Genomic DNA, 25805 nt, shown 5'->3' with positions numbered 1-25805 from the left:
AATATGAAGGTGGTTTATGAGGACACTGCCTATGTCCCCGTAATTCAAAAGGCTTAAAAAACATACTAAATGGTGTTTTTTTGAAAATCTAAAAATTCACAAAGTCTCCTGTGAGGGCTAAGTTTAGGTGTAGGGTTGGTGTAGGGCAATAGCACACACAGTTTGTTCAGTATAAAAACCATTACGCCTATGGAGAGTCCCCATAAACCACAAAAACCAACATGTCTGTGTGTGTATGTGTGTGTGTGTGTGTGTGTTTGTTTGTGTGTGTGTGTGAGTGGGTGTTATGTAAGTGTAGCAAGGGAATAGACTAAGTTTTATTATAACCTATTATTAAGCTGTATTGTAAACTATTATCTGATCCACACTCCGGAGCAGAGGGGGCGGTAATGCACCAAACAGCTGGATGGCAACCGCCGTAAAACTGAAAAGAAGAAAAAGAAGAAGAAGAAGAAACAGCTCTCTCTCTCTCCTGCGTCTCATCTGAAAGAAAGGTTTGTGTTTTTAACCATTTAAAGTCTTTCAGTCAACGCTACCGGTTCAGACACTATCACAGTTATACAAGCAACGCAGAATGGCTTCATTATCGCTGAATTAAAGATTGTGCTACAGTATCTGACATTAATGAAGGCTGTTTTTGTGAGTAGAGTCTCATTTCTCTTCATTCAGTGAATCAACTGATCGACTCCGAGTCAGTTCAACCGAGTGATCGCTAAATGATTCAGTGATTCGAAGCCTATAGCAGTTTTATTCTCCCTGAAAAGCTAATCTATTAAATATATCAAGTATTAAATGAACAAATAATAACAATAAACAGTAAATGTACCACCAAATGCAATAGATCAATGCAGTTTATTAGTTTTGTTTGTGTCTAATCAAGTGATTTAAGGCCATTAGCAGAGATCTGATGGACATTTAGTTAGTCTTTATTTCTCTTAAACAGGACAAACACACAGAAAGACTTCTGCTGAAGCGAGATGGCGTTTATTAAAGAGGAAAGTGAAGACTTCAGGATTGAAGAAGTATTCAGTCTGAAACCAGATCCTGAGGAACAAACAGGTCCGTGTTGATTCACTCATTTGATCTGTATTCAGATGTCCATCGTCATGATTATGAAGATTGTCATATGATTGAAGTGCTTTTATTTGACATGGAGCGGCTCTTCATGCTGATCAGACAAATACAGGAGAAAACATCAGAAACAGACCATACTATCATAATAATATCATTCTTAATTAAACAGAGTTTTAAATTCTTATTTACTGAACTGTTGTTCACCAATCATTATTACATATTCTGGTCTTTAGCGACCCGGACCTATATATCCAGCAGAAAACTGCTGCAATAGCAAAAAACGCTCTTGATATTTTAATAACAATTACAGAAGAATAAAATACAGCATAGCCTATATTGTTACCTTTTGAAACTTAAAAGGGTTCAATTTGAGCAGATGGTTTAGAGAATTGTCAGAGCACACTTCCCCAGTACATTCAGCATCTGTCTCATGTTCACAATCTCAACCATATTCTCTAAAACAACATTTTCAATGATGTCATATTCAATATTTTGATCACTGGCAGCTTATTCACCACATCCAGCATCAAATGACAGTATATATTTATACAAAGTATACAGTATATATTTTAGTAAATATATATATTTTATTCTATTAATATTATATTATATCTACTTGTTTCTTATAAAAAATAAAACTTTCTATGTGTACTGCGTGAAGCTAACCGAGACTTGTCATAGTACTTGTATATTATTGCTCTTTTGTTGGTTTTGATTGCTTCTATTGTCCTCATTTGTAAGTCGCTTTGGATAAAAGCATCTAATAAATGACTAAATGTACAGTGCCCTCCATAAGTATTGGAACAGTAAATACAAAATTGCTCTGTTGACTGTGGAGTCAAGACATTTACAAATATGATTAAAAGATGAATATGAGACAAAACTACAGAATGTCACATTTTATTATTGGGTGATTCAACACATACATGTTTTACCAAATAAAAAGAACAGCACTTTTAGAGTTCATCCCACTCATTGATGAGAGCATAAGTATTGGGACAGTTGAACATAAGGCAGATATAAAAGATTAAAAGCTATTATTTAGTTGCAGATCCCTTGCACACAATCACAGCAGTGAGTCTGTGACCCATAGACATCACCAGACTCTTGCTCTCATCCTTTGAAATACTTTTCCCAGCCTTTAATGCAGCCAATCCCAATTGTTGCTTGTTTTGGGGAGTTTCTGCCTTTACTCTCCTCTTCAGCTGCTGAAATTCATGTTCAATCAGATTTAAATCTGGAGATTGACTTGGGCAATCTAAGACTTTCCATTTCTTTGCTCTTATAAACTCCTTGACTGAACTGGAAGGGTGTTTTGGGTCATTGTCCTGATGCAATATGAAGCACTTCCCAATGAATCTGGTGGCATGTTCTTGAATATTGGTAGGCAAGATGGTTTTGTACCCTTCCAAATTCAGTCTGCTACTGTCATCATACATTAAGTCATCAGTAAAGTTGAGAGGGCCTGTTCCAGAGGCAGCCATGCATGCCCATGCCATGACACCACCTCCACCATGCTTTACAGATGAGGCTGTATGCTTGGGATCATTGCAGTTCCCTTTTTTTCTCTATATTTGTGCTTTCCCATCACTTAGATAAAGGTTCATCTTTGTCTCATCGGTCCGTAAACACAGTTCCAAAACTCTTCTGGCTCACCTTTGTGCTTTTTTGCAAACTCTAATCTTGTCTTTCTATGTTTGGTGCTGGTCAGAGGTTTGCATCTTGCTGTGTAGCATCTGTAATTCTGTGTCAAAGTCTCCTGAGGACAGTAGATTGTCAGAGCATCACCCAGCTTTCTGGAAGTTGTTGCTGATTTTACAGACACGTCTTTTAGGATTCATTTTCACAGCTTTTATGATTTGTGTGTCATCAACTACTGTTGTTTTCTCAGCTGATCAGGTCGTTGTTGGTTGCTGGTGGTTTCCAAACTCTTGATTTTCTCCATGCCCTTTGTTTTTGCTAGAGCTCTAATTGACTTCCTCTTTTCTTTTAGGATCCAAATTGCTTGCTTTTCTCTCAAAGTCAGATCCCTCATCTTCATCCTGGTTTGTGTGTGTCATCATCGAATGCAAGATTCAGAATACAGACGTGATGGATATAACTGATACGACACATTCTCTGCTTTTAATATCTGAAGAATTAATGCAACAGGACACAGCTGATCACTTAGAAAGACCTGTGAGGCAACTGTCCCAATACAAAATGTTCCAATTAAAGTGCTGTTCTTTTTATTTGGTAAAACATGTATGTGTTGAATCACCCAATAATAAAATGTGACATTCTGTAGTTTTATCATATTTGTAAATGTCTTGACTCCACAGCCAACAGAGCAATTTTGTCTTTACTGTTCCAATACTTATGGAGGGCACTGTACATTTAGTCATTTATTAGATGCTTTTATCCAAAGCGACTTACAAATGAGGACAATAGAAGCAATCAAAACCAACAAAAGAGCAATAATATACAAGTACTATGACAAGTCTCGGTTAGCTTCACGCAGTACACATAGAAAGTTTTATTTTTTATAAGAAACAAGTAGATATAATATAATATTAATAGAATGTCTTTACTGTTCCAATACTTTTGGAGGACACTGTATAGTAATTGCTCTGCAGTAAAGCCATTCAAACCAGTTATTTTTTGCTGATGATATTTGTTTGTTTTATGCCTGTGGTAATTATGAGTGAAGCATCATGTCATCATTGTGTATCAAACAGTGCCACCTCAAGGAATAAAGGTGAATTGCAGGTATTGAGTCATCAGATATGTAAATATAGTTCAGGAAAAAGAAACACTTACACATTTACATACCTCGGGTCTCTAGCGACCTTATACACTTTTTGTTTTTTACAAAAAATAATCGGAAAACAGACATGCTTTTATAATTTTTTACTTCTCATTATATTGTTTATAATGAATAGATTGAGGACTAAGAAAGCTGATGTCTAACTTTAAAAAATGATGAAGGGAGAGGGTAGAGAATGATGTCAGTGTGTGCACTTGCTTGGCCATTTGTAGTTGATAAACAGGAAAGTGGGTTCAAGCGCCAGCAGAAGGCAGTGTAATGGAAGTGGTCTTTAAGAGAAGCAGTCTATCAGCGGAAGTTTAAAATCAGCTCGTAAGTGTATTTACTTGTCTCAGTGTTTAGCGCATTTGCCGTTGCTAGGAAACGCTTATTTTGTTTACTAGGATGAGAGTTGCTGAAATCGCGTTTGGTCAAGTCAAGTCAAGTCACCTTTACTTATATAGCGCTTTTTACAATGCAAATTGTGTCAAAGCACTGCACAAAACCTTGGGAGAAACCAGGCTCAGTCGGGGGGCAGTTCTCCTCTGGCCAAACAAACCAGCAGTTCAGTTCCAAACTGCAGCAAGTCAGATTGAATGGGCTCAGCTGGTTCCAGTGGTCTTTTCCGATGGCTGTCTAAGTGGCGGGGTCCTCAATGGGGATCTGTCTCTGGCGTTCATCCAGGCGTTTGGCCTCTGCCTACGATCAGGGACACATACGTCATCTCCCGGCGCTGATCCTCCATCTCAGGTGTTCGGTCATCTCAGATCATGTAATGGTTGGATCCGGACTGAAGTTCTGTTTGGTCTCGTGTATCTTGTCAGTGTGTGCACTTGCTTGGCCATTTGTAGTTGATAAACAGGAAAGTGGGTCCAGCTGAATTGAAATGATCATTTGTTGGTTTGGTATAATAAAGGTTATTATACCGCGGCAGCGGTCGCGGCAGTCGTCGTGTGAAGCCCTCTTAGTGTGAAGACCAAAGAGTGTAAAGACCATCGACTCTACCGTGCGACTCCACCGGGCAGGGACACCGGCAAGGGATAGTAGTAGCTTTTTATTTAATTTTTTTCATTGATATGTTTATTATTGAAATGTTGTTATATGCATGTGTCAATTTTATTTAATTTCTTTATTTTCTTAAATATGTGGGTAGATAGTATTTATAGAGTTGTAACTTTTTAGTTTTAGTTACTTTTTCTTATTTGTAAGTCGCTTTGGACAAAAGCGTCTGCTAAATGACAAAAGTAAAGTAAGTAAAGTAAAATATCATCTTGTTGTGATGTTGGTTGCCAGAATCGACGTAATACAGCCTCAAATTAGAAATTTGTTCGAATACCTGCTGCCAGACAAAAAAACGACAACAGCTGTCATTAAACGCAATAAAACGAGCGGACTGGACAGAAACGATCCTCAAAAATGCTTGCGTTTACAGCACACACTTTCTTATTAGAAAAGGTTCAATAAAGTATTGTCTTTTGTTATGGGCGCATCTGAAGATTTCTTGCATCTCGCGACTGTGTCGTGTATGAAATAATGTCTGTGTGCATGTGTGTAAAACAACAAACTGACGATTTATATGCTTAATCATGTGTAATTGTATATACATTGTTGTTTAATTGTGGCTGGAATAATAATGTAACTGTAAAAATAGTTGCCTGCTGAAATTGAAATGTATCTTCTTCATGACTATAGACACGGTGAGTTTGTCTATTATACATGTTAGCTGTGATCCACTCATAGTAACAGTCCTGTGAGAGTGAAGAGTGTAACGTTAAAGGTCAGCTGAACTGGTTTTGTCCATTAAAGTCAATCTTTTCGACATGTTTTACGATGCTGTCTGGGGGTTTGGCAAAAGGACGGTGGGCGGTGCTCGGGATGGTGACTGAAGGCGACAACTGAGTAGATCAGACGTCACATTTCAATGGAAGTCACGAGGGCTCGTGAAGAATGAACAACACTTCTTCAGTAAAGCGCTGAGTGGATTGAGATGCACTAGCTCGTCGAGTGAATATCCCTTTCTCACAGACAATACTGGAAAGTTAGTTCAGTCGAATATGTCAAAAACAAGTGTTAAATGCACAAGTTACTTAACGGTAGGGAAGGTGAGAGAGAGAGCGCACTTCTGTTGTGTGATCTTTATTGATGTTCACATCATTTGGCTTAAGACTAAATCGTAAATAGAAGACCGTTTATTGGGGCATTCACTATAAACTTCATTTTTTTCAACCTTAAGCATACTTTCTGGCAAAAGTGAAACTAGCAGCCTGTGTGAAATGCGCTGGGCTGTACTTGTCCCTCTCATTCTGCACCAATAGAAATATGTGCGGGCGTTGTGCGTGTTTTGCTTGCTTCATGAGTGATTCTGCATTATATGAGCGGCTTTGGAATATAAATCGCAGCACGTTTCATATGAAAAAAACGTGACTTATTTCTGAAAATATCACATTTAGGAGATTTATAACTAGTGGTTCCCTGCATTATTACAGCAAAACGCGTGATTACAGTAGGCCTACTGTAATGGAGCAGCTCTAATGCTATTAAATTAAAGATGATGTACCATACAGCAAAAATAAATAAATAAATAACAGTGAACAAAAACTTGTAAAATACATTTTAATGGGCATATTTAAGTGTGAAAATAACCGAATGATATGGAGTCAAACCAAATATCATTCAGACACCAGATATAATTTTTGATATTTTTTACTAGTGGGTGCAGGACACTATAGTTAATTTATGAGGATAGCAAAATAAAGTAAACTGTGACATATTATACCCAAAAATTCTTCATACAGTGGACTAGCAGTAAAATTGATACAAATTTGGAACCAAAAATTATTCAGACCAAGTCTGGGAAGAAACTGAAGTTCAGATTTGCATGAAGCTGGTTGACAGCATGCCCAGAAGACTACAGGCTGTCATTAAGGCTAAGGGTTGCCCGGCAAAGTATTGAAAATATTGTCATACTAACAGCTGTCTGAATAATTTTTGGTTGATTGTAATCCATTACGTACCTTTCTATTAAAGTTATCTGACAATCCGGCGTCCAAGATGGCTGCCTTATGCGTTTAGGCAACAAGAGGTAATTTCTGTAATCTCATAAGAATCTTTTTTTTTTTTTTTAGAACAACCATCCACTTGAGCTTCTGAAGTTTAGTTTTCTTATGTACTAAACTGGAACAGTCTGGAACATCTTTTTTGAAAATGGTAGAAAAGGTTGTTGAAGTATTCTATGGAATTCCTGAAGAGTTTCAAGCAATCAGCTCCTCCACCAAGCCCTCGGCTAAGAAAGATCTTATACAATGAAGGACTTGCAAGGGCACCAGCTAGGAAAAGAGGATGCAGAGGGGGTAAGAACACTTTGCGTAAAATTAAGACCATTGTTGGCAGAACTTGGGCACAAAACATCATGCTTGTTTAGACTGAGAAACGGATAAATCTGAATCCAGTTTGATTAAAGTTAAAGTAGAGCACAAAAGGCCAACTAACTATGCTATGTTACCAACTCTTTTGATGACAAACCCTAGACCTCGTGTAAACAAGATTGATGAGTTTCAAGCCATTTTGATGGAGAATCATGTGGATGTAGCTGCAATTTCAGAGACTTGGTTTACCCCCCACATGCCTGGGGATTTATTGGGTATTGATGGATGCACTTTATTTTCTAAATGTCGAACCACACGTCGAGGTGGAGGGGTTGCATTGTACATCAAAGAAAGTGTTCCATCTTATCCTTTAACCTGTATTTAGTGTTCCCGATCACCTTGAATGTTTGTGGGTGTGTGTAGTGTATTCACCGCCACAATCATTATATCAGGATGAACTCATCAAGCACTTAATAGCTTCATCTGATCTGCTTCGTACCCAGATATTGGCCTCATTACATACTCTTTTGGTTTCTGTACCCAACATTTTAAAAATGTACAAATGCAATGAAAATATTGGTATCGGTACTCTGTATCAGCAAGCACAAAAAAAAAATGTATCGGCATCGTGTGAGTACTGGAAAAAGTGGTATCGGTTTATCCCTAATTAAAATCAACAGTTGTGCTTGTTAAATTAAAACAAAAGTGTAGTCGCTGGAGCCTCGGTAGATCTTGTAGAACCTCCACCGAGCAGTGCAGAACATGCGCTGGATTATGTACGTTGTTAATTAAACACACTTTGCTGTTTGACGGGCTGGGTAAATCCACAGGAAATCCCCAGGCACTCACCTCATCGTGAGACGCCACCAAGGTCGTCCCCAAATGAGGCTCAACTTCAGAGTCCAGCTGTGTTCTCAGGTTAACCAGTCCCGGATTTAGTTTAACAACCCCAGAGAGCAGCAGTAAAATAAGCAAGAGCCCATGAGTCTTTCGTGAAGGCGCAGCGAGACCCCTTTGTCTAGCAGCATATTTACGCATCGCAACGTGTCCATAATCCAGAAAAGATTAGTAAATTGCATAGTATCCGAGCAGGTTATGATGAAAACTTCCCACGCAAGTAGATGACTGGAGAAAAAACAGAATATAAACAGTTTTTCCCCTGAGCAACATAAATACTAGAGTTTTTGGAGCACAACTGATCCATGTGGAGAGTTATGGACACAACGCATACCAGTAGTGCAGCCGTAGAAAAAACAACATGAAACGTAGATTACTTTTTTCGTGATTGCAATGTTTAACTCTGCGAGTAAAGTTTAAAACGACTTCTAACAAATGTGTATAAAGGCAAAGAAAACAGCCAGCTAGGTGTAAAAAAGTGGAGTCGCAGCACCTGCCACAATACGACACCACACCACCGCCACCATATTCGTTTATATATAATCTTAATAATAATAATAATTATAATGCATATATCTTCTTGTCAATCCACTAGTTCACATTTACAAATCTGCGTGTGTGCTGTATAAAAACATGGGCTGATTTTCACATTGATCTGAACAAAAACAACAGGCGGGTTTATTAAAAATGCAAGTTCATTCACTGTCAGCAGGTGGCGGTTTTGGAATGGCAGAAATATGGCAGTTTCCCCGGTAACGCCTGTACACAAAGCAGCGCAGCAGCTGGCTTTGAAACGCGCAGTGCTCATATTAAATGAAATCATAGCCTTTTGAAGTTTAATCATCACATTAAGACTATCACAATTTTTGGTGCCAAAATTTAAGACCTCTTGAAATCTTAATTAAGATTTTCTTGTACCATCACTCTTGAACTAGACTTTTATGGCCTTTTTACAGACCCATCATAACAAGTGTCCATGTCCACTTTATTGTATCCTTTCCTGTGCAGTTAGGATCACCGTAATATCTGTCGCTGAGATCCCCTCATTGAGTTTAAGTGGGTACAATAGCCATCGCTAGGGCTGTGACGGTGGCAGATTTTTTACCACCGTGGTGTTGTGTATCTTTATATAATTCTGAAATGCAAAATTAAGTCAAGTCAAGTCACCTTTATTTATATAGCGCTTTTTACAATGCAAATTGTGTCAAAGCACTGCACAATATCAAAAAAGGAAAATAATGTGTCAATAAGTTTAAATAGTGTCTTTGCAATCAGGTCGACGATATCGCTGGAAATGAAGCGTCCCCAACTAAGCAAGCCAGAGGCGACAGCGGCAAGGAACCAAAACTCCATCGGTGACAGAATGGAGAAAAAACCTTGGGAGAAACCAGACTCAGTCGGGGGGCCAATTCTCCTCTGGCCAAACAAACCAGCAGTTCAATTCCAAACTGCAGCAAGTCAGATTGTAAGGGCTCAGCTGGTTCCAGTGGTCTTTTCCGATGGCTGTCTAAGTGGCGGGGTCCTCAATGGGGATCTGTCTCTGGCGCTCATCCAGGTGTCTGGCCTCCGCCTACGATCAGGGCCACATACGCCATCTCCCGGCGCTGATCCTCCATCTCAGGTGTTCGGTCATCTCAGATCATGTAATGGTTGGATCCAGACTGAAGTTCTGTAATTCCTAGCTACCACGGGATGTTAATCCCGTGGCAGAAACGGAGAGACAAGCAGAGACATGATTAGCATAGCTGCTGTTCCATCTAAGCAAAAATTAATTGTTCAACCCAAGCTAAAGAATAATAATAATGTACGTCTGATCAGATATAACTGCAGTACAAGATTATAAGATGCATTATGTGAATGCTTGGCTAACGATATGTGTCTTTAATCTAGATTTAAACAAAGAGAGTGTATCTGAACCCTGAATGTTATCATGAAGGCTATTCCAGAGTTTGGGAGCCAAATGTGAAAAAGCTCTACCTCCTTTAGTGGACTTTGCTATCCTAGGTACTACCAAAGTCCAGAGTTGTGCGACCTTAGAGAGCGGGTTGGATTATAGCGTAGTAGAAGACAAGTTAGGTACGCAGGTGCTAAACCATTTAGGGCCTTATAGGCAAGTAATAATAATTTGTAAATAATACAGAACTTAATAGGTAGCCAGTGCAGAGACTGTAAAATTGGGGTAATATGATCATATTTTCTTGACCTGGTAAGAACTCTAGCCGCTGCATTTTGGACTATCTGTAGCTTGTTTATTGAAGATGCAGGACAACCACCTAGCAGTGCATTACAATAGTCCAGTCTAGAGGTCATGAATGCATGAACTAGCTTTTCTGCATCAGAAACGGGTAGCATGCTTCGAAGCTTAGCAATGTTCCTGAGATGGAAGAATGCTGTTTTTGTAAGATGGGAAATATGATTTTCAAAGGACAAGTTGCTGTTTAAAATAACACCCAGATTTTTGACTTTAGAGGACGTAACAGTGCATCCGTCTAGTTGCAAATTATAATCCACGAGATTCTGTGTACTGTTTTTTGGTCCAATAAGTAATATCTCTGTCTTATCTGAATTTAGTAGGAGGAAATTACAGTAAATTCTTTTACACTTTTTACACAATCTAATAGCTTAGATAGTTGAGAAGTTTCATCTCGTCTTGTTGAGATATATAATTGAGTATCATCAGCATAGCAATGAAAACTTATCCCGTGTTTTCTAATAATATTTCCAAGGGGCAGCATGTAAATTGAAAATAGCAGAGGACCTAGGACAAATCCTTGTGGTACTCCATACTTTACTGGTGATAATTGAGATGACTCCCCATTTAAATGAACAAAGTGGTAGCGATCGGACAGGTAGGATCTAAACCATCTTAAAGCCTGTCCTTGAATACCAATATAGTTTTGTAATCGATCTATGAGTATATTATGGTCTATAGTGTCAAACGCAGCACTAAGATCAAGTAATACTAGCAATGAGGTGCAGCCTTGATCTGAAGCAAGTAGTAAGTCATTCGTAATTTTAACAAGTGCAGTTTCTGTACTATGATTGGGCCTGAAACCTGATTGAAATTCTTCATAGAGATCTCTTTTTTTTTGCAAAAAGGAGCATAATTGAGTAGACACAACTTTTTCAAAACATTTTGACATAAACAGAAGATTTGAAATGGTCTATAATTTGCCAGTTCATTTGAATCTAGTTGTGGTTTCTTAATAAGAGGCTTAATAACCGCCAGCTTGACTGGTTTTGGGATGTGACCTAAATATAACGATGAGTTAATAATATTGAAGCGGTTTTTCTGCTACGGGTAACAACTTTTTCAGTAATTTAGTAGGTACAGGATCTAATAAACATGTTGTTGGTTTAGATGCACTGATAAGTTTATTTAGTTCTTCCTGTCTTATAGTTGTAAAGCACTGCAGTTTTTCTTTGGGTGCGATGAATGAAGCTGAAATACTAGACGCAGTAGAATCTACATTTGATATTGTATTTCTGATGTTATCTATTTTATCAGTAAAGAAATTCATAAAATCATTACTATTAAACTGTGGGGGGATATTTAGATCGGGTGGTGTCTGTTTATTTGTTAGTCTAGCCACTGTGCTAAATAAGAACCTTGGATTGTTTTGGTTATTATCTATGAGTTTGCGGATATGCTCTACCCTGGCAGCTTTTAGAGCCTGTCTATAGCTGGACATACTGTTTTTCCACGCAATTCTAAAAACTTCTAATTTAGTTTTTCTCCATTTGCGCTCAAGAATACGAGTTTCTTTCTTGAGAGAATGGGTATAACTGTTGTACCATGGCGCAGTACGGTTTTCTCTAACCTTTTTCAATTTGAGGGGGGCAACAGCTTCTAATGTATTAGAGAAGATAGTGAATTTAGTAGTAATTTGTGAATTATCATAGATTTATAGTCTAAATGCAACTGTTACTACTATTACACTTGAACTGAAAACTTTGTATTATGTGTGACATCACGTGCACTACTGCAGGTGGCAATAGAAAACCGTCCACCGCAGTGACGCAGTTGTCACGGCGACCGTCACAGCCCTAGCCATCGCCTTCCCGTTGCTTTGTAAAGCTGCATACGTTTTCTTCTTTGGCAGTGAATTGACAAAATCCTCTGCTTTATGAACATCAGCTGTTGACCTTTGTGCTGTTGTTTAATTGCCGCTGGATAGATGTGGAAATGCTACAGACCCTGAGCCGTCGTCATCTTCAGGATGGGATTGAAACTCTCTCTTGTCAGTCGAGATTTGACTGAAGTCGGGGAAAAAGAGTACCATGACATTGTCCTGCGTGAGTTTCACCCGATAGGCTTGCTGACCTATCGTGCCATCTCAGTACACGGAAGGTGAGCATTATCAAGGTCCCCTCTGGAGATGGTGGAAACTTTGAAATAATTTTCTTTCTTGGCGATTACTCAGGCTCTTTTCCGAATGCCCTTGACTGCCGACATATTCATTGTGGGCTAGCTAAAGAATGGTTCAGTTTTCACTGGCAGGATTCTGAAATATTTGGCAAAGTGATTTGAGCAAAGGACTAAGCATGCATTGCTGCTGAAGGGTCACGTCTCCACATTTGATTGCTTTTCTAAATTTCTAATGAATGTTTTCAATTGTTATTCATTTTCAAGCATGTAAACGAGGCAGGGTTAAAGGGGTCCTATTATGCTTTCCGCCTCGCTTTTTCACATCGCGCTCAGTGTGGAAAGGCCTTAAGGACCTGAGGACTGGTGTGATAGGCTCAGATTTTCTGGTTCTAGTCAGAATCCTGGCAGCAGCATTCTGGATGAGCTGCAGTTGTCTAATGGTCTTCTTGGGAAGGCCGGTGAGGAGACCATTACAGTAATCCACCCTGCTAGTGATAAAGACATGAACAAGTTTCTCCAAGTCTTGACTGGAAACAAAACATCTAATTCTTGCAATGTTTTTGAGATGATAGTATGCTGTTTTAGTTACTGCTTTGACATGACTACTGAAACTAAGGTCTGTCTCCAGGAGCGCACCAAGATTATTGACTTGATTTTTAGTTGTTTGACCCCTAAAGTCAAGGTATGCATTCACCTTTGTGAATGCATACCTTGCATTCGTGAATGCATAAGTCGTGGCCTAATGGTTAGAGAGTCGGCCTTGTAATCCAAAGGTTCGAGTCTCGGGCCTGCAGGAATTGTAGGTGGGGGGAGTGAATGTCCAGCGCTCTCTCCACCCTCAATACCACGACTGAGGTGCCCTTGAGCAAGGCACCGAACCCCCAACTGCTCCCCGGGCGCTGCAGCATAAAATGGCTGCCCACTGCTCCGGGTGTATGTTCACGGTGTGTGTGTGTTCACTGCTGTGTGTGTGCACTTTGGATGGGTTAAATGCAGAGCACGAATTCCGAGTATGGGTCACCATACTTGGCTGAATGTCACTTCACTTCACTTCACACTTCACCTTGAGAACTTCATCATTGTTTCCAAATGCCATGACTTCAGTTTTCTCCTTGTTTAACTGAAGAACGTTTTGGCACATCCAACTGTTAATTTCATCAATGCATTTGCAGAGGGAGTCAATGGGGCTATAGTCAGTTGGAGATAAGGCTATCTGGGTATCTGCAGGCTAATCTGGGTATCATCAGCATAGCTGTGAATTTGGTTCTTTCTCATTATTTGACTTAACAAGAGCGGTGCAAGAATTGAGCCTTGTTGGACTCCACATGTCATATAACCGTCCCAGTTACTTTGCTCTGGTTGAGCTACAAGAAAAAAAGAGGGGTCACCTTATTTGCAAAAACCAGAAATGGTCTGATGTTCTACCAAAAAATAAACAAATACACACACAAAAATGGTGTTTCTCTCAGCATGTTTTCAAACAATATACACATTTGGTGAGATACAAACCCCAAATACTGCAAGTCATTATTCATATATGTGACCCTGGACCACAAAACCAGTCTTAAGTCGCTGGGGTATATTTGTAGCAATAGCCAAAAATACATTGTATGGGTCAAATTATAATTTTTTTCTTTTATGCCAAAAATAATTTTGATATTAAGTAAAGATCATGTTCCATGAAAATATTTAGTAAATTTCTTACCGTAAATATATCAAAACGTCATTTTTGATTAGTAATATACATTGCTAAGAGCTTAATTTGGACAACTTTAAAGGCAATTTTCTCAATAATTAATTTTTTTTTTGCACCCTCAGATATTCAAATAGTTGTATCTCGGCCAAATATTGTCCGATCCTAATAAACCATATTTCAATGGAAAGCTTATTTATTCAGCTCTCAGATGATGTATAAAACTAAATTATATATAATTAATATATATATATATATATATATATATATATATATATATATATATATATATATATATATATATATACACACACACACTCACCTAAAGGATTATTAGGAACACCATACTAATACTGTGTTTGACCCCCTTTCGCCTTCAGAACTGCCTTAATTCTACGTGGCATTGATTCAGCAAGGTGCTGAAAGCATTCTTTAGAAATGTTGGCCCATATTGATAGGATAGCATCTTGCAGTTGATGGAGATTTGTGGGATGCACATCCAGGGCACGAAGCTCCCGTTCCACCACATCCCAAAGATGCTCTATTGGGTTGAGATCTGGTGACTGTGGGGGCCATTTTAGTACAGTGAACTCATTGTCATGTTCAAGAAACCAATTTGAAATTATTCGAGCTTTGTGACATGGTGCATTATCCTGCTGGAAGTAGCCATCAGAGGATGGGTACATGGTGGTCATAAAGGGATGGACATGGTCAGAAACAATGCTCAGGTAGGTCGTGGCATTTAAACGATGCCCAATTGGCACTAAGGGGCCTAAAGTGTGCCAAGAAAACATCCCCCACACCATTACACCACCACCACCAGCCTGCACAGTGGTAACAAGGCATGATGGATCCATGTTCTCATTCTGTTTACGCCAAATTCTGACTCTACCATCTGAATGTCTCAACAGAAATCGAGACTCATCAAACCAGGCAACATTTTTCCAGTCTTCAACCGTCCAATTTTGGTGAGCTCGTGCAAATTGTAGCCTCTTTTTCCTATTTGTAGTGGAGATGAGTGGTACCCGGTGGGGTCTTCTGCTGTTGTAGCCCATCCACCTCAAGGTTGTGCGTGTTGTGGCTTCACAAATGCTTTGCTGCATACCTCGGTTGTAACGAGTGGTAATTTCAGTCAAAGTTGCTCTTCTATCAGCTTGAATCAGTAGGCCCATTCTCCTCTGACCTCTAGCATCAACAAGGCATTTTCACCCACAGGACTGCCGCATTCTGGATGTTTTTCCCTTTTCACACCATTCTTTGTAAACCCTAGAAATGGTTGTGCGTGAAAATCCCAGTAATTGAGCAGATTGTGAAATACTCAGACCGGCCCGTCTGGCACCAACAACCATGCCACGCTCAAAATTGCTTAAATCACCTTTCTTTCCCATTCTGACATTCAGTTTGGAGTTCAGGAGATTGTCTTGACCAGGACCACACCCCTGAATGCATTGAAGCAACTGCCATGTGATTGGTTGATTAGATAATTGCATTAATGAGAAATTGAACAGGTGTTCCTAATAATCCTTTAGGTGAGTGTATATATATATATATATATATATATATATATATGCATACATGCATACAGACAGTTCAACAAATCTGCCCCGAGTATGAGTCTGTGTGTGGGGGCGTGTGAAATGGTCAGCACAATCCACGGCAGGTTGAGACTATAAACAGTTCATAAAATAAGAAAAAACAGTCTTTGTAGATGAGCAGAGTTATGAGGGCTGATGATGATGTCCTAAACTTGGATGTCTGGTCAGCATGAATATTTAATTCCAAATGCACCCAGCAATATAGTAAGGCCATAGTCCATAAACTCAAAGAGGTAGCCACATACTTGATCAAGAGCTACAGCATAAATAATCCTCTACAAGAGAAAACATCAAATAAACGAATTAAAATAAAGCAAAATAAACTAAGCAAGCTCCATTTAAATTCACCAAAACAATGAATTAAACATTAAACTTACGTTTGAGCAGGAAACACAAAGGTTTCTCAAACAGGATTAGGAAGTAGGTCACATGTAGTCTCGTGTAGCCAGACCTTCAGACTGACGGTTGAAGGTCTGGAATAGATGGCCGCGTTCACTGGCCAAGGCCCGCCCATGAGGCCGTTTGACCGACATGTCAAACAACCATTCATAGTTTGTTTCGTTTAGCGTCATGTTTCAGGATGTGGAAATGTCGCCACAATAACATGACTTGCCTAAAATAATGTCTATAGACAGGGCCGGCTCTAGGTTATTTGGTGCCCAAGGCGAGAGTGCACCCCCCCCCCCCCCCCTTTTTGGAAAAAAGACGCCACTCCCGGTTGCTGAGCAACGCGCGTGAGTTTGACAGCTGTCAAGAGTTTTTTAGGATTGTATAATCTAGTAAAAGAAATGGACAAATACAAGCAGTGTGTGGACAGTGCACAGTAAAAGTGTACAGCGTGTGCGCTGCTTTCATAATACGTTACATACATTTAATTAACTTTTTTTTAAATTTTACAATATTGCGCCCCGTCCAGCAGATGGCGCCCCAGGCGGCCGCCTGTGTCGCCTGTCGGCAAAGCCGGCCCTGTCTATAGATATAGGCTACTAAAACAGTTCAAGCATATAACAATGTTTAAAGGTTAAACCTAGATAAATGTGCGCTGTATCCAGTAGTTTGTGCGGAGAGTGAAAGCTGAAACAGGACATGGAGGCACCAGCGCAATCAATTGCAATTTTTTTCAATGGAAACAACTTGCGCCGTAATTTCTCCTCATAAAGGTAAGAGTAATACATGATTCGGAACTGTGTAGGGTCTACTTTTATTTGTGTGCATTCACAATATCAACAAAACGTTGTGCTTTTATCTTGAACAGGAGCACTTCACAAAAGATCCAAGATGGCGCCGTTTCATGGCGACATGGAGTTGCTCTCTTCTCTGTTATGTGTAGTTGTGTGTTGTTTTTGGCTGGACTGCGTTTGGGGCATGATGTCATACAGTCGAGTGGAGCTTTTGCATATAAGGGACAGTATGATTGAATGTCAGCCCAAATTACGTTTCTACTCAGATGATTTTGCCATCAGACCCGTGGATGTTGTTAGCACAGATGCTAGCGCTCCTTGTTTCAGAGCTCCACGTGGGAGGAAAAGAGGAAGAAGAGCCAGTGCTTTGGTACGGTTTAGGAAACGGAAACATCGAACACCGCTGCCGAGTATTTTACTCTCTAACGTCCGCTGGCTTGCTAACAAAGAGGATGAATTGACTCTTTTGCTAAGCAACAGGAGAGACATGGCTAATTGTTCCATGTTATGCTCCACCGAGACCTGGTTGAATGAGAGTGTCCCGGATTCTGCATTACATCAGCAGGGATTCTACTTATTTCGAGCGGATCGTACTTCAAGTTCATTGAAGATTAAAGGAGGAGGCATGTGTTTTTATGAACATCAGTGGTGGTACACGGATACAAAGGTCATTTGAAAGGTATGTTCTACCAACATGGAACTATTAACCATTAAGTGCAGACCTTTTCATCTGCCTAGAGACTTTACTTCTGTTATTTTGGTTGCTGTGTATATTCCACCTCAAGCAGCAGCTAATGAGGCAGCTCAACAGTTGGCTGCCCATATGGGGGAAGTCGTGGCCTAATGGTTAGAGAGTCGGACTCGTAATCCAAAGGTTGCGGGTTCGAGTCTCGGGCCGGCAGGGATTGTAGGTGGGGGGAGTGACTGTACAGCGCTCTCTCCTCCCTCACTATCACGACTGAGGTGCTGAGGTGGTAGAATCCCAGTGTTTGCAGGCCTTGTCATAGCCGCATCTGGGGTAGAGGATGCTACCGCAGCAATACAAGATACTCGTGATAATCTGATGTTTATCATATTTTTTGAGGGAAATCCAGCCTTTACTCAGCGCTTCTTCTTCCAGAAAAGAACAGTAGCTGCGATGAACGATCTTCTCACGCTTTGTTTGTGTTGGGCGTCTCCATGTGCACACATCTGATGTGGATATTTACATATGAACGGCGTGAGCCGCGAGGGAGCGGGATTGCATTACATATGAGTTAGACGGGAAAGACTGAACATCTTGTTGGTTTAAAAGGGATAACTTCATCACAGAAAGTTTGTTTTCGATAAGACTAATTCCGTTAAAAGTAGACACTTCAAGCTTTCTATAGATATACAGGTGCTGGTCATAAAATTAGAATATCATGAAAAAGTTGATTTATTTCAGTAATACCATTCAAAAAGTGAAACTTGTATATTAGAGTCATTCATTACACAAAGACTGATATATTTCAAATGTTTATTTCCTTTAATTTTGATGATTATAACTGACAACTAATGAAAGTCCCAAATTCAGTATCTCAGAAAATTAGAATATCAATTAAGACCAATGCAAAAAAAAAGATTTTTAGAAATGTTGGCCAACTGAAAATATGAACATGAAAAGTATGAGCATGTACAGCACTCAATATTTAGTTGGGGCTCCTATGGCCTGGATTACTGCAGCAATGCGGCATGGCATGGAGTCGATCAGTCTGTGGCCCTGCTCAGGTGTTATGAGAGCCCATGTTGCTCTGATAGTGGCCTTCAGCTCATCTGAATTGTTGGGTCTGGCGTATTGCATCTTCCTCTTCATAATACCCCATAGGTTTTCTATGGGGTTAAGGTCAGGCGAGTTTGCTGGCCAATCAAGAACAGGGATACCATGGTCCTTAAACCAGGTACTGGTAGCTTTGGCAGTGTGTGCACGTGCCAAGTCCTGTTGGAAAATGAAATCTGCATCTCCATAAAGTTGGTCAGCAGCAGGAAGCATGAAGTGCTCTAAAACTTCCTGGTAGACGGCTGCGTTGACCTTGGACCTCAGAAAACACAACGGACCAACACCAGCAGATGACATGGCACCCCAAACCATCAATGACTGTGGAAACTTTACACTGGACCTCAAGCAACGTGGATTATGTGCCTCTCCTCTCTTCCTCCAGACTCTGGGACCTTGATTTCCAAAGGAAATGCAAAATTTACTTTCATCAGAGAACATAACTTTGGACCACTCAGCAGCAGTCCAGGCAAGACGCTTCTGACGCTGTCTCTTGTTCAAGAGTGGCTTGACACAAGGAATGCGACAGCTGAAACCCATGTCTTGCATACGTCTGTGCGTGGTGGTTCTTGAAGCACTGACTTCAGCTGCAGTCCACTCTTTGTGAATCTCCCCCACATTTTTGAATGGGTTTTGTTTCACAATCCTCTCCAGGGTGCAGTTTTCCCTATTGCTTGTACACTTTTTTTCTACCACATCTTGTCCTTCCCTTCGCCTCTCTATTAATGTGCTTGGACACAGAGCTCTTAACAGTCACTTAACAGTTTCGATTGATGTATTACACTTATTTGTGTGACCAAAATCAACAGAATATTTTTAATGTGTGTTGCACTGATAAGAAAAAAAAATGAGCTTGTCTCGCCAGTGACACCATCGACTCCAGAGAGTTAACAATAACACAGAGTAGTATACACACAATATGGGATTTGGACTGGTCTTGTCTGACCGATACCCGGTCCAGCAGAAAAGAGCAATATTGGAGCTGATATGAATAAGGAGTAGGGATGCACCGATACCATTTTTTAAAGAACGAGTATGCGTACCGATATTTCTTTCCTGGTACTCGCCGATACCAATACCTGCTTTTTGGGATGTGGCAGTTTTCCAAGTAATGACACAGTGAGACTAATAATTTTAAGGACAGCTTACAAAAGTACAAAAGGCCATCAATCAGTTCACATTATTTTCCAAAAGTAAGTGGCAGGTTTTTTTTAAGGAACAGAAGCATCTCTGCATGTTCAGCTACAAGACTGCTTCTGTTGTCAGTCAGAATGTTTGACACTGAGCTGAAGAGTCTTTCACTTTCCACACTGCTGCATGGGGCTGAAATATATTTTAGTGCCATTTAAGCCAGAGCTGGAAATCACAGATTATTAACTGCCCAGTACATGAAGGGTTTCTCTGAACGACACATAGTGGTCTGTCCAAGGTATGCGTCCAGCTGTATGGTATGGTGGATATTTTTTAAATTTAATTATCACCTCAATATCTTGTACATTTTGTTATTGAGCAAATTAAAGCTGATCTATTATAACTTATAATCATAATTTTAGCAAAATTTATTTAAAATTGAGCACAAAAAAATTTAACTTTGCAATGCAGTAAAGTGGGTTTTGCTCCATGTTGGAAAAGCACCTCTGCAAAGTATCAAGCAAAGTGCTCTTCAATGTTTTGATTCCGTGGTCCTCATCCATTTGTTTCAGCAACAGTCTCTGTAGCACAGTGACAGCAGGAATTACATCTGAGGCTCAAGCATCTGAAGAACTCACTTGAGTCATTTCTTCAAAGGGCGCCAATACATTTACCATCTTCTCCAGAAGACTGGTTTGAAGTTAGAGTGGCAGGGAGCTCGTTTTCAGACACATATAATCCAATCGCCCGTTTTTGCTCAATCAGAGACTGCACTGTAGAATGTGCTATTCCAGCGAGTCTGCACGTCTTGCTGAAGTCTTTTTATTGGTTGACCGAGCTGTGTCTGAATATCCTGTAACCGAGAGTATGCCAGGTTGGAGTGTTTAAAGTGGCCGACTATTTTGCGTCCCACTCCCACAGCCTCTGTAACGGTGCGCTGTGACAGCAGACCCTCTGTGACGGCCAGCTGCAGAGTATGTGCCACACACGGAAGACTAAACTCCGGCCACCTCCATGCCCTTTACCATGTTTTTGGCATTGTCACGGACAACAACATAGACAGAACGTTTGGAAATTGCCCAAATCGCAAGCATTTCCTCAAATACGCTCGCTATCGCTAATCCCGTATGTGAGCCTCGAAATTGCTTTGCTTGAAGCATGATTTGCTGTAGAGTGAAATCGCCATCTATCCATTGCGCCGTTAAGCTGATGAGAGACAATGGATTTACACTACAACTCCAAATGTCAGTGGTAAATCTAATTGCTTTTATGTCATGCAACATGCTCACGACATGCTTTTTCACTGCGTCGTGTATTTGTGGCAAAACAATATCTGTGACATGGCGGCGACTAGGAATCTCGTACTTCGGCTCCAAAACATTAACAAAGCGACGAAATCCCACATTATCAACGATTGAAAGCGGTCGATCGTCAAGAACAATGAATTGGGTAAGCACCTCTGTTATTTGTTTGGCTCTCGGGTTATCTCTTGTCATTTTCTCTTGTCTTGCAAAGGTTTGCTTTAGGGTTGGTTGCGGAGTGCTAACATTAATGCTAGCGTCAAATTCTCTGTGCTCACTTTTGTGTTTCAGTTTCAGATGTTTTATCATATTACTCGTATTATAAGTACTGCTTTTTGTACCACCTCTTGATATTTTTGCAAAGTTTGCAGTCTGCCATGCGTGGGTTGTCATCATTAATGTTGAAATATTTCCACACCACTGAGCCTGATATTCTGTCGCTGCTGCCATTTCTGTGCAATGAAAGTTCTGTCGATGACGTCTCGGGGTATCGGTCTTTGGTTGGAGTGTTTTTACAAGTACGAGTACATGAGCTCAGTATCGGTGCATCCCTAATACTGAGTATGTGGGATAACGATGGAGCTAAAAGAAAATGGAGCCGACGGGTCAACAGACCAAGGTGGAGCTGAGGAATCAGAGCCATGGTTAATACTAACCCAGTTTTGTTGGATAATGTTGGTTTTGATATCTTTTAAACCATTAAACTGCCATTAACTTTTTTTTCTTTCTATTTTTTTTAGACCCAATGGCACTGAAAGAAGAGAAGCAAGAACTGAAAAAGATAGAACAGAATTATTTCATGACTGTGGAAAAATCCACACAGGCTGAAACGTCATCACACAAAAAAGCTCAGAAGACCAAATCTAACAGTTACTTCACCTGCCATCAATGTGGAAAAAGCTTCAATAAAAGATATAACCTTAAAGACCACATGAAAGTTCACACTGGAGTGAAGCCATTCACATGTGATCAGTGTGGAAAGAATTTCAGTAGTAAAGCAAGCCTCAAAACTCATGTCAGAATTCACACCGGAGAAAGGCTTTTTACCTGCAGTCTGTGTGGAAAGAGCTTCCCACATAAATCACACCTTGACTCCCACATGAGAACTCACACCGGAGAGAAGCCTTTTACCTGCAAAATGTGTGGGAAGAACTTCACAAATAAATCACACCTTGATTCCCACATGAGAACTCACACTGGAGAGCAGCCTTTTACCTGCAAAATGTGTGGGAAGAGCTTCCCATATAAATCACACCTCGATTCCCACATGAGAATTCACACCGGAGAGAAGCCTTTTACCTGCAAAATGTGTGGGAAGAGCTTCACAAATAAATCACACCTTGATTCCCACATGAGAACTCACACTGCAGAGAAACCATTCACATGTGATCAGTGTGGAAAGAGTTTCAGACATAAGTTAACCCTTAATTACCACGTGAAGAGAGAACACTCCAGAGAGAACGATGCTATATGTCATCAGTGTGGAAAGAGTTTCAGCTGTAAAGCAAGCCTCAAAACTCATGTGAGACTTCACACCGGAGAGATGCATTTTACCTGCAGTCTGTGTGGAAAGAGCTTCCCCTATAAATCACACCTTGATTCCCACATGAGAATTCACACCGGAGAGAAGCCTTTTACCTGCAAAATGTGTGGGAAGAGCTTCACAAATAAATCACACCTTGATTCCCACATGAGAACTCACACTGCAGAGAAACCATTCACATGTGATCAGTGTGGAAAGAGTTTCAGACATAAAGTAACCCTTAATTCACACATGAAAACTCACACCGGAGAGAGTCCTCCCACCTGCACACTGTGTGGGAAGAGCGTCTCAAATAAATCGGCTCTTAAAGCCCACATGAGAATTCACACAGGAGAGAAACCCTTCACCTGCACCCTGTGTGGGAAGAGCTTCACACTAAAAGGAAATCTCAAGGGTCACATGAAGACTCACACTGGAGAGAAACCTTTCAAGTGTCTTCAGTGTGAGAAGAGCTTCACGTATAAAAGTGTCCTCGAACATCATTTGAAAACACATTCTGGAAAGAAACTGCAGAGCTCTGCCAGTGGAAAGAGACTTCGGAAAAGACTGAGTTAGAGAAATCATCCACCCGTTCGCTCTGGAGGAAGGGTGTTTAATTGTGATCAGTGTAATAAAACATATCTTTTGCCATCACACTTACAGATATATCTGAAAAGTCATGCAGATGTAAGATCTTATTTGTGTTCTTTGTGTGGGAAGAATTTTAAGCATGGGAAGCATGGCACCGTAGTTTAAAATGACCCCAAAAATACATACCTGTGTGAAATTAAATACATTCACATTGTAGCTGAATGTGGCCCAAATCTATTTTTATTTTTATTTATTTTTTGTTTTTGTTTTAAACGTATGAACTTCTGTGGCTGCACCTAGGGCTGGGTATAGTTTTAATTTGATCAATTACGATTCTTTTCGATTCTCAGTTTCGATCCCAATGTGATTAAATAATGATATCAAGAATTTTTCCTGTGTCTCTTTTTTTCATAACTTTTAGTTGCAGCTAAAAACTGGAAACTTTAAGAGCTTTTTGCATGCAAAATATAACTGCTTGATTCTGGATAAATCAAAGTTTTCTTTTCTGTTCTCTTTTTTCTTCCCAGTGGAAATTGTGGTTCTCTCATGATTATGAAGAAAAACATTAGACAACTAAACAATCACATGTAATTTATGAATGAATGATTCAAAGACTCGTGTTTCATTACCGGATGAATCAGCTTTCTTGAACAAATCTCTTTTATGATTCAAAGACAAATACATTTTAACAGTCCTTATTTGCCACCTACTGGCGTAACAATGTAATTGATAAATCTAGGTTTAAATTTAGGTTTATCGCTATGGTACACATCAGAGTTTATATCTGGTTATATCTGAACCATAAACCTTTATCCCAGTAGCCTACTTCTGTGATTTGAATGTTTGTAATACAAAAATAATGATGCTGTATGGTTGAAAAGACTGTGAAGCTGTTGCACCCATGTGAAAATAGTGTACTTGAGTGCACTAAATGCTTTAAAATGCTTTAATACAAGAAAGTACATTTGTTGTACATTCTTATTTTTTGTGCTAAAGAAAACTGTAATAAATTATACACTGTAAATGCACTAATTAAAAGTATGTTTATTTCAGTAGTACTTAAGTGCAATTTCAAGTATACTTAAATACCACTGATATTTAAATAGATTTTAGTACATAGTAATGCAGTGTTCTACTGCAAAACTATACAGAAGAGTTTTATTAGTGTTTTAATTAGTTTTATTAGTATTTATTATATAATCATTTATTAACTTAACCCTAACCCTAATTAACACCTCTGTTTTTTTCAGAATTTAGCAGTAAGAAATTACTCGTCATCCAGTTTTTTATATCAACTATGCATTCCGTTAGTTTCTCAATTTGGTGTGTTTCACCGGGCCGCAAAGAAAAATAGAGCTGAGTATCATCAGCAAAACAGTGAAAGCTAACACCATGTCTCCTGATAATATCTCCCAAGGGTAACATGTAAAGCGTGAAAAGTAACAGCCCTAATACTGAGCCTTGAGGTACTCCATACTGCACTTGTGATCGATATGATATCTCTTCATTCATTGCTACAAACTGATGGCGTTCCGATAAGTACGATTTGAACCATGCTAATGCACTTCCACTAATGCCAACAAAGTGTTCTAGTCTATTCAAAAGAATGTTGTGGTCGATAGTGTCGAACGCAGCGCTAAGATCCATTAAAACTAATAAAGAGATACAACCACAATCAGATGATAGAAGCAGGTCATTTGTAACTCTAATTAGAGCAGTCTCAGAACTATGATACGGTCTAACTCCTAACTGGAATTCCTCACAGATAACATATTTCTCTAAGAAGGAATATTATTGTGAGGATACTACCTTTTGTAGTATCTTTGATAGAAAAGGGAGATTTGAGATCGGTCTGTAATTAACTAGATCTTTGGGGTCAAGTTGTGGTTTTTTAATGAGAGGCTTAATGGGGGGAAGTCGTGGCCTAATGGTTAGAGAGTCGGACTTGTAATCCAAAGGTTGCGGGTTCGAGTCCCCGGCCGGCAGGAATTGTAGGTGGGGGGAGTGAATGTCTGTCCAGCGCTCTCTCCACCCTCAATACCACGACTGAGGTGCCCTTGAGCAAGGCACCGAACCCCCAACTGCTCCCCGGGCGCTGCAGCATAAAATGGCTGCCCACTGCTCCGGGTGTATGTTCACGGTGTGTGTGTGTGTTCACTGCTGTGTGTGTGCACGTTGGATGGGTTAAATGCAGAGCACGAATTCCGAGTATGGGTCACCATACTTGGCTGAATGTCACTTCACTTCACTCACTTAAGTCACTTAATAACAGACAATTTGAAGGTTTTGGGGACATATCCTATTGACAATGATGAATTAATAATAGCCAAAACAGGATCTATGACTTCTGGAAGCAGCTCTTTTAGTAGTTTAGATGGAATAGGGTCTAACATACATGTTGTTGGTTTAGATTAAGTCCCCCTGTAGTGAAAATCAAGTTTTTTATGTTGTTTATTTGCCTATGTGGTGTTTTTAATATGCTTTTAGGCACTGGCTTCTGTGACTG

The 25805-nt window shown here is 39.8% G+C and overlaps 1 protein-coding gene across 1 annotated transcript; it reads left to right on the top strand.

Annotated features, from left to right (window-relative positions):
• Positions 1 to 424: 424 nt before the first annotated feature.
• On the top strand, positions 425 to 23829 carry LOC306865698 (uncharacterized protein). The gene is made up of 3 exons (XM_079410450.1): positions 425 to 494; positions 944 to 1059; positions 21927 to 23829. Exons 2-3 carry the CDS (start codon positions 978 to 980, stop codon positions 23282 to 23284), a joined length of 1440 nt encoding a protein of 479 aa, XP_079266576.1. The 5' UTR covers positions 425 to 494; positions 944 to 977; the 3' UTR covers positions 23285 to 23829.
• Positions 23830 to 25805: the final 1976 nt, after the last annotated feature.

The sequence above is a fragment of the Barbus barbus genome, assembly GCF_936440315.1.
Source record: "Barbus barbus genome assembly, chromosome: 47".
Taxonomy (NCBI): Eukaryota; Metazoa; Chordata; class Actinopteri; order Cypriniformes; family Cyprinidae; genus Barbus; species Barbus barbus.
Note: the sequence above shows the minus strand (reverse complement) of the source record. Positions and strands in the feature narration are given on the sequence as shown.

Coding starts and splice junctions, on each gene's coding strand:
- LOC306865698 (XM_079410450.1), top strand. CDS start 978: ATGGCGTTTATTAAAGAGGAAAGTGAAGACTTCAGGATTGAAGAAGTA. Junction 1,060..21,926: donor AGATCCTGAGGAACAAACAG/GTCCGTGTTGAT, acceptor TATTTTTTTTAG/ACCCAATGGCACTGAAAGAA.